Genomic DNA, 10407 nt, shown 5'->3' with positions numbered 1-10407 from the left:
AGGGGGAAGGAGTTGTTGAAAAATATACGACGAAAACTTGTATCTAAATAGCATGGTAATATACGAACCGCATACCTATTAACTTAAGTACAAACACCACGGTAATATTTGACCAGAAACATACCTCGGTAACTTCTATGTAATTAGCATGATAAAAGATGAACCTCATACATGATAAAGATGCAGGCACCATGGTATTTTGCATCTGAAAAGGAGGGAAAGGGACGCTCGGGTTTGTGAACTATGTGAACCGGTGTGAAACATGTAGAAAAATATATGGAACTAGGGTGCATAGTCCTAATACCCAAACTAGTGGGGCTGCCGGTTTGAATTTTAAGTTACTGACTTTTTTTGTTCAATCTTGTCTCCATAAGATACAATTAGTGTGTAAATTGTTTGTAATCAGTAGAGCTGAGTAGCCCAACTGGATGCTCTAGCTAAATTTACTATGTGGGTCGTGTGTTCGATCCCCTGCCAATCCATTATTTTAATTTTTACTCTTTCCAGGGAAAAACATGGGGTGGACGTGGGATCGAAGGGTAGGAGGTCGCCGTTTCTTTTACCTATTTTTGTGCATGGATCAGGAGCAGCCCAGAAAATCGGGAAGGACGCGGGATCGAAGGAGACGGACTATTCAGGAGGACGTGGGATCGCAAGGTGGGAGATGAGTTGGTACTTTTGCAATCTGTCACACGGTTTCCAAATATCACTGTTCTTATTTCTAACATCTATGTCCATTTACTTTGTGTACCTATGTGTCGATTATTTCGTCTAAGACGCGCTCGCTGCCGCTCCATAACCTTGCGACCGGACTTGCTCTCGGAGGTATCCGAGAGAGCGTGTGGCGAACAAACCTGCGTACGAACCATGCCATGCCACTGTCAGTGGACAACACGACTGATCAACCAAGTTAAGTAAGTCGAATCTGGTAAGGTTGGACCCACCGTCTGTTTGTCTGCAGTCTGTTCGCGAAGCGCTTTTTATTCTTGGGGAGCGAGACTTTCTCCCTTGACTCTTGACTCTTGACCTTAGCCGGTTGGGGGCTTCGTCTATTTTCTACTCGTAATATATGACGCCGTGAGCTGCTAGCTTCTTCCATGCCGTTTCGTGGGCCCTTCCGTCCAACAGCCGTATGGATGGATGAGGCCAGCGCACACGTACGTACACGTCAAACTGCGCGTCCTAAACGCTCCCAGCTCCCCCTACTGCTACTAGGACTAGCCAAGCGAAACGATATGGACAGCCGAGTCGCCGGCCGGTGGCGACGTCGACCCCGACGTGGGGCACACGCGACCTGCCCCCTCAAGACTCCACTATATAAACACCAACCATGCGCACACCGGACACCAGAGGCATCCAACAGCTTCAGGTTTCCTTTGAACCCATCCTGTGTGCCCCCAGTACGTAGTCGATCGTTTCCCACAGATCCCTCTTATTCGACTCGCAATGACGAAGCAGCAGAGAGCTGAGGCAGCCGACCAGCATGCCGTGACCCTCGCCCTCTCGCTCTGCCTCGGCGCTGTCGCTGACCGCAGCAAGAAGATGCGCCGCGCCGGCGGGGATGAGTTCGTGTGCAAGACGTGCGGCCGCTCGTTCCCGTCGTTCCAGGCGCTCGGCGGCCACCGGACCAGCCACCTGCGCGGCCGCCACGGGCTCGCGCTCGCCCTCACCACCGGCGATCAGTACTGCTCCGTCAAGCCCAAGAGTGCTACTGCTACAGATCAGAAGCAGGCGCACCGGTGCCACATCTGCGGCCATGGGTTTGAGACGGGGCAGGCGCTCGGCGGCCACATGCGCCGGCACCGCGAGGAGGTGGCGCAGGCGCTGCCCGTTCTGCTCGAGCTCTTTATCTAGACCGATTTCAGTAGTTTTAGACTTCTAGTGCAGAGTTTCCGGCATGCGTATGCGTGCACACTTGTAGTGGTTAGGTGTTAACTATTGGTTGGTTCATTACTTTATACGTGTACATATAGAAGTGTGACTTTTTCAGAGATTATATAAGTGGATTCGTTCGTTTACATTGTTTCAACTGAAATTCTCAATTCATTCTTTTTTCTTTTGAACACAAGACAGGCGCAAGCGCTCATATATATGTGCATACATTCACCCCTATAAACGTATACACGCACACACTATCCCTATATGAGCACTTTCGAGAGACCGAGTCGACATATCATCTTGAGATTTGACGAAGTCATCATAGTCGCATCGCAGTTGACATAACGTCTCCTCCCACTGAACACATGTCGTCAGAAATCCTGAAATAAATTCATAATAAATGCGAGCACCAGGACTTGAAACCCGGCGAGGCTGACGATACCACTGTCCTCCTAAGCATCCCACGACAGGTTGATTCGCACATTTGCAATTGATCCGATCGTAAATTTATTACGAAAAGGCTGTGCAGACGATGGATCGATCGTACGACAGTTGGACGATGCCACATCCAGCCGTCCACTGGACTCCGATGATATGGATGGACGACCTGATGTGCAGCGTCATGCACAAATCGTCCGTGCATCGTCGTCTGCGTAGCAGCGCTCAATTTATTATCTTGCCCGGTATGTGCCCCTAGTTTATTAGCTGCAGTCCCGAAACATGGTGCACTATGAATGAATCTTGTTGGAGTAGGTGTGGGCCGGATGATCTATTCATGAGGAGGTTAAACTTCAAGAGACCATAAAGGGGACACTTTTTTTATGGTAGATTACTTGTTGTACTTTTGCTGTCTTATACAATGCTTACATGATGTTTTTACCAAAACCCAAACCCAAAACTTAAATCCCCCAAAAGACTAGGTAATGAGAGGGTGGTTTCTAATCCATCGCCAAAAAATGAATCATGCATGTAAACTCTTGAATTCACTTCCACGGTTCCACCCATGTTATGCATCCATCTGAACACTCCACTTGATCACTCATGTAGACTTTATAATTAAATTCATCACCGCGTTAACCGAAGCTCACAACTTCTTAATTTGAGCTACTCATTAAGCAACATAGCTAACACAAACAATTAATCACCATAATTTGAGCTAGGTTAATGTAGATCAAGTAGTAGAAGGTCTCCTAAAAGACTAAAAATATATAACACTTGCTATGTATAAACAGAGAAACTTAGCTTAGCATAGCATAAGCTTCTCCGTCATAGCCCTATGCCTCGAGTCAGAGTCAGAGGATATGACGATGACATCATTTGATGTTGGCCCCTGCCTTTGGTAACCCCTCGTTATCGTTGCTGGCTTCTCCACTACTGTCGCGGCCTCCTTCTTGACGACGACAATGTCATCTTGCAGGTTGTTCCATTTGTTGTCGTGCACCCTTACGATAGAGGAGTTCGTGACAGCCTTGGACCCCCATGTATGTGCAAGGCTCCTCGGCAACGAGTTGTTCCATGTTGTAGGAGGCCTTATATTCCTCCATGGTGCGCCGCTCCTCGGTGGTGCGTCATTCCACGCGGTAAGTCTCGATGGAGTTGAGAGGATGATGTTGTCATCCATCAGCTTGTCGTCCTCCTCCTCGAGCTCTCGGTTGGAGTCCGAGCTGGTCGCCACCACCTCCACGACCGTGACCTCATCGAAGTTGTATTAGAAGCAATCAGAAGGCGAGTCACGATGCTGACAAGGTAATTAACTTAGGCAAATTATGCCACGTACGTGGAAACCGTTTTCTGCGGGGAAGGGGTTAGTTTAAACGGCATCCAGAGTTTGAGGTTTTATGTTCTTACTGATATTGAAGTTAGGGGGTAAATTACCCAACCTTTATGATTAGTGATATACTGATATGTTCCAAAAAAATGTTTATGATAGTTAAAGACGTTTTCCTGAAAAAATGGACTTAGCGCGCCGTGCTAGATCATCCTAGTTGTTTGTAGGGTTTTTATCATTTATGCCACTAGTTGTTTCTATACGTCGCAGCGCACGGCCCACGTCTCTCCTTCACCCCGTCCGGTGCACGCGTACTTGACCATTCGGCAACGCAAAGCTTGTTCTGGTCCAGCTCCCGTAGTTTTGTTCCATATAGCAATGTAGCAGGACCCAGTTTCTTTATTCTTGCTTTTCAGACCCGTCCACATTTCTTCGGCCCAATTAAACAATGTGGTTATGGCGGTTAAGCATTGACCGAACCACCAAATGCAAATGCTCTCACACATGATGAACGGTAGGAGTGCACTCGCTGCGCAGCCGTCAGCCGTATGCGCTTACGTAAGAGTAGTTGCGGCAGGCCGCAAAAAGAAAAAAAGGTTACCATTTATTCAGTATCTTTCTTATTCTGGTGCAGCTCCACCCCTCATGTTAGGAGCGCACTCGAGGTTGCGCGGAGCGTGAGTTTTGTGCGAACTAGATGATACCCCGCACGTTGTTGCGGGAATATTTTGCAACATATTTCAATGTGACTCGTTGTATGAAACATGAATATTTGAAGTAATAATATAAAAAGCTAACAATAAAAATACATAGTATAATTTATTGTGCTTGATTACTATATAGTTGTAAAATGTTTATTAAATGTATATAGCATAATAGAATGAAAACCCTTATGTATGTTACATGTTGAGATAAGTCTTTTTTTCATGCATGTCATGATGAAGTGGCATGCTTGCATGTTGAGAGACATATGATAGTGGGGGTGGGCCTTTTCTCATGCATGTTGTGCAATGATGTGGCATGCTTGCATATTGAGAGAAATAGTTAGTGGAGGCTAGCTATTTAAATATAGAAGATGATCGGATGGCTGTAAGCCTGTAACTTGGAAGAGTCATGAAATTTTATGGAGAGTCTGTTATAGATATCTACTACTCCATCCATTCTCAAAAATAAGTCTTTTTAGAGATTTTAACAAGTGACTACATACAGAGCAAAATAAGTGAATCTACACTCTAAAATATGTCTACATACATTCGTATATTGTAGTCTATTTGAAATGTTAAAAAAACTAATATTTAGAAATGAAGGGAGTAGTTGTCTAGGATTTTTCAACCTTTTTGCGACCCTGGCGCGGCACCTAATAATATATGGAGGTGAGGGTGACTTTCTTATATTAGATGTGGGGCCTCGTGTAGGATTTCTATTTACATTTTTTTAAACAGAGGGCAAAAGATTTACCTTATCTATTATGAGTAAGGAGAATAGAGTTTTTTGTGTTTTTTGTGTTACAACACACCCCGCGGTTACTGGTGAATTACTCTCTGGTATGATGGATTTCAACTTTTTTGCGCCTTCGGTGATCCAGTGAGCCACCTCCTCTTTTATGGCGGAAAGGAGAATCCAAGGCGGCCCATGTTCAGTCATGATAAATAACCACCATCAATCCTGTCATTTGCCAGCGCTTATTGTATGGTTCCCCTACGCATGGTATAATCTCTTTTTTGAGCATGCAAGGATTTACATCCAGAAACGTCACTCACGCGTGTCTATGAAACACACCCTAGAGCAAGAGCATATCTCTTTTGCACTTTATTCTTACTTCACAGAGCGTGAGTGAATGTTAGATGTGCCACATGATGCTTAATTCACGGCTGGTCGGTAGGCTTGACAATGGCAAACCATAACAGATGAACAGTTATGTGTTGCCTAGTTCGCAAAATATGAAGAGATTGAAATGTTAGAATATTATTTTGGCATACTCTAGTTTGAGACTTAAATTCACAAAAAGTCCGGATGATATATTTTGGTTTCAATTACGGGGTGTTCCTATGATTTTATTATTACATTGAGAAACTAGCCTTATAAGACAATAATTCACACAATGTTAATATTATGATCCAGAAAATATCACATAATTATTTGAAAACCAGCGACAGTTCTACAAAATATCTAAGAATATAAAGAATATTATTCATAAAACACGTTTACAAAAATATAGTAATTTGAATTATGTGACCTAACCAAAAATATTATCCATGTTTTCAGAAAAAATGATGAGCTAAAAAAACTCTGATTTTTTTTGCAACATGAAATTTATAGGGGGCACCTAGAACTAATCTATCTTTTTTTTAAAAGGAGGATGTACCCCCGACGTCTGCATCTGGCCGATGCATGCAACCATTTTATTAATTATTCATAAAGCCCTTACAAGGTAATACATCAATAAGCCTAAAGCCACCATCTTGGCAACATTGGTCGCTACTTCTATCCCCGCGACGAAGGGGTGCCGAATGTCCGAGCCTAATACCAAACAGACATCACACCAACACCTAACATCTAATGTCTGATGCCCCATCCAAGCCATAATACTTGGACTGTGTTACACACCGGTCCGGCACACTTTCAGTGGGCATCACATGTGCACGCTGCAAGGGCCGTCACCTCCTTCATCCGTCTATCCATCCTTAGATTAGATACTAACGCATCGACCTTGCCAGACCTCTGTGCCATCGACGCCACCATGACGCCAGACAGCGTCATTCTCCTGCGCGAGTCCATCGCCACCCATCGGATGCTGAGTCTCCACTGTGCCATGCCGCCGAGATCCACTGCCATCGATGTGTAGGATGAAGCACCGCTCCACCACCTACCGACGACCAACCACCAAGTCGTCCATATGTCCGTCCATCCGATGAATGTCTCCAAAGATGATGCCACCATGGGGGTGACGACGAAGATGTTGCCATCATCCGATCCACGAGGCCCCTCAACGCCTCCAACGAGGGCTATGACGCCCACGGGCGCCGCCGTCAATAGTAGCCTCCTCTAGATCCGAGGTTTCCCCCGGAAACAATGGACTATCTAAGACATAATTATGTCTCATTCACTTGACATCATCATGAAACATGCATTTCGCTGGACAAACCTATCAACAAGAAACAACACGAATCACAGTGCCTTCTAATCGGACGGTAATACATGTGAATGAGACATAACTAAAACTCAGCAAAACAAAAATTTATAATATAACCACTAGTTCTAGCCTCGGGCAAAAATAAACTAAGATGATCCCATACAATGGCCTACCTCATGTATCATCATTCATAGGTTAACAACTAAAAAATTCGGCTCAACTATCCTGCGCAATCACCACAAGACATTACAAACTAAAACTCTAGCCGAAGCAGACAAACACGCCGGACACAAGACAACTCTCCATTCAGCCATTACCCAAACTAGTTGAGTGCCCGTGCGTTGCCACGGGACAGACATATACCTTTTTCTCTATGTGAGCACACCGAACCACTTCTTCTCCTTTCTGCAGATGTGATGAATCCGTCGTCATGTCCTTGAGTCACGCACTGCCTCCCTCCCCTTACATACTATCCACTCTTGCTGTCTTCTTCTTTACATGCTACCGCCAATGACCGTTTCATCATGATCACCTCTGTCCGACATCATCTCCTCTTGTCACGGTCGCTTAGCACCATCCACTCGTTATCGTCTCCTCCTATATCAGGTTGGGGTTGTGCAGCCTCCACATTTATGAGGTGAACACCAGATGCCATGTCACATCGACGCTCACCCCCATCAATTAGGCCATAAAAGAGTAAGGGTAGGGCTAGCTATATATATATCCATGTGTTGTTGTGGATCACTAATTTTGATTTTCTCGACATGTGGAATAATTAAGTTTGCACTTCAAGTCACACCATTTGTTTCATCATGACACTCCACTGATGTTCGCAATTAAATTAAATTAAATGATAGACCTCACACGCCCCACATTCCATTTTCAACTACTTGCTTTCTCGAACAATCGTCATGCTCGTCAGTGTTAATGAAGCATGACCGTTTCGTTGGTGACATTCCGATCCCCCACAAGAATACAAGGCATTGTCTTCTTCCTTTCGCTTGCCCTTAGCTCTGCTATCACTTTGAACACAAATAGAAGACTCAAACAACAACGTAAAACAGAATTATATAGTTTTCCCTAGTTAGCATACCTAATTATAGCGAGACACCTCTACTGGCAGGTGTAACTGCATCATCATTTTCTGGCCGCTCGTAGATAACAACAATTTACATAGAACCAGGATCGTGAATCTTCTTTGCTATGTATGTACCCTCTAGTGTAGAGTTCAAGTTAGCATACATTTGATTTCTAAAAAGCAAGCATATTACATGTTTTATGCCACACCCATTCTTCAAACAAGATTTGCATAATATAAGTTTTCCCTTGCAAACAAAACAAAATAATCAGAAAGATATAACATGGCCAATTTGTGGGTCTACTATCAAGATTCGTATCACACCAATCATGCTAGATACACATACTTTGACATACAGGACAGCCTTTCACGGGGAGAAGTACAACATGCTAAGGGATTATACCACCAATTTGTTTTGGTCATATACTCCTAGATGGCAGTGTCGTCCCTGCTGTAGTTAACTATGCAGAAAGCAAGGGAAATTACTATATTAGTTAACTATGCAAAACCCAGAATTATGAGATGGAAGAACTCAGTCCCTACTATTTTGCAAGGGATGTTACTTTTCTTCTGAGGCACTTTATTTGCTTCAGACATCTCTTCTTGCAAAATTATTCTCACTGTATTGTCGGGAACAGTAAGAAACTTTATTAATAGAAATTAAGATCAAATTTATCTTGTTAAGAGCATACCTATGTTTGGACAAAGGTGAGCTGATCAAGCATAGGCTATGTCTGCACGATTGAAACTGATCCACATTTTTTTGTGTTCCAACTTATGCTAGCTAGCATAACCTGAAATAAATATGCAGGATGTGACAGAGGCAAAAAAAAATCTAGTTTGTAGGACATATGCTGTATTGCATTACGAAATTGAAAGTTTTAATGTATCATTTTCCATTTCTAGAACAATGATGAGGAATCAAAGATCCCCAGTTGCAAACTGCATAGTTCAATAAAATAAATTGTGCAAAGCAACTCACTGATCTGAGATGTGTCTTGTCCTTCGAAAACCAAAAAAGAGAAAGTTTGGAGCTACATTCGAAACATGAGGAAATAATATTTATTTATTTATTATTTGAAAAGGGCAGAGACCTGCTCAGTTTTAATTAAATGAAGCAATACATATACTTGTGATCTACCTACAACATTGACCAAAAGACGCTATCAGACCCTAGTTCTAGTAGCTTAATATCACTTACGATCATATAACAAAGTAGAAATCAACCGGAAACACCCAAAGCTACATGACATAAAAAGATATGGAATAATATGTACCTTTTTTGTAGATAATGAAAGAGATAGTGCTCCTAGCCTCTGCATCGCGATCATATGAAAACTAAGAAATTACCCTTACACATCTTAATTATGTGCCTCAAAGATGAATCAGGTTGCTTTTAAAGATCCTTGGGCTCTCTGAGTCTGTGATGCCAAGTGATCCAAGACCTTCACCAAGCAAACTTCTGCAATTGTCCTTGAATTAGAAGATTACTGGAAGTGTTGTGTATTATTTAATACATATTTAAACTAAGGTATTTTTCTCTCAAACATTTTGAAGCCCAAATAACAAAGATCTTTGAACTTTTTTTCTCAAAAAACATCTCTTGTATTCTGAACTCTCTGCATTTACACATGTAGCAGAAAAAGAGGCGGCAACACTGAAGCTACTACAATACATGGATCTTAGCAATAGCAGTATCAAACAGTATAGTTCCCCTTTTCCTTTTATAAATATTAAGGCGAGGTAGCAATATGAAGAACCACCAGTATATCTATCAATTGGATATGGATTTCATACTTTCCTGAAAAAAGAAGTGAAGATAAAGTGGCTAACATCAGAAAATAAGAAGACTGGATTAACAACATAGGATGACTGCAAACTCGAAATTCATTTTCCATTTTCCAATCATAATGTGCTAGAGCATAATGTTTATACGCATCTCCCAGAACTCTGATGCATTATCAAGCTCTATAGAATCTCAGCTGAGTTCCTCCTTTCCTTCATAAAACTTTAGGCAAGGCAAAAGAATCACCTACATGTTGTTGGACCTTCATGTTTAAAAAATGAGAGACAAAAAATTAACCTGGTAGTACTCCACCAGGTGAACATAGATGAAAATATGAATTAAATTTTAATACAACCAATAAACTCATGTGTGTTTTGATAGCTTCAGGTGACCCAAGGTCTATATCGTGCATATTTGTTTTCCCAATGAAGATTACTCCACAAAATATACAAAGTATTCGCCAAGCAGTGCATTTTTAAAGAAATACACATGCGAAAAATGTTGTTGTGGTCTACGGATGCGAGTATTTCACCTTCTCGAAAACTAATTTAGATCACAAATGCAACATGGCAAGTAAATTTTGGTTTTCTAACACAACCACTGCTCTAGTGCAAATATGATCCACATGAAACTCTGAAAATATTGGATGGGACAGAGGGATCCACGATGGGGTCATTATTTACCAAAAGAGTACCAATCAGATGGTGAAAGCGAGAGGTGTGAGAGACGCTGGCCCCCTGTATGCTGCTGGCGGTTTGCCAGTT

General features: G+C 42.6%; 1 protein-coding gene across 1 annotated transcript; it reads left to right on the top strand.

Moving 5' to 3' along the window:
• Positions 1-1351: 1351 nt before the first annotated feature.
• LOC125506282 (zinc finger protein ZAT7-like) lies at positions 1352-2018 on the top strand. The gene has a single exon (XM_048671133.1). The coding sequence runs from the start codon at positions 1447-1449 to the stop codon at positions 1852-1854; it is 408 nt and encodes a 135-aa protein (XP_048527090.1). The 5' UTR covers positions 1352-1446; the 3' UTR covers positions 1855-2018.
• The last annotated feature ends 8389 nt before the right edge of the window (positions 2019-10407 follow it).

This window comes from Triticum urartu, chromosome 5 (genome assembly GCF_003073215.2).
Source record: "Triticum urartu cultivar G1812 chromosome 5, Tu2.1, whole genome shotgun sequence".
Classification (NCBI taxonomy): Eukaryota; Viridiplantae; Streptophyta; class Magnoliopsida; order Poales; family Poaceae; genus Triticum; species Triticum urartu.
Note: the sequence above shows the minus strand (reverse complement) of the source record. Positions and strands in the feature narration are given on the sequence as shown.

Coding starts and splice junctions, on each gene's coding strand:
- LOC125506282 (XM_048671133.1), top strand. CDS start 1,447: ATGACGAAGCAGCAGAGAGCTGAGGCAGCCGACCAGCATGCCGTGACC.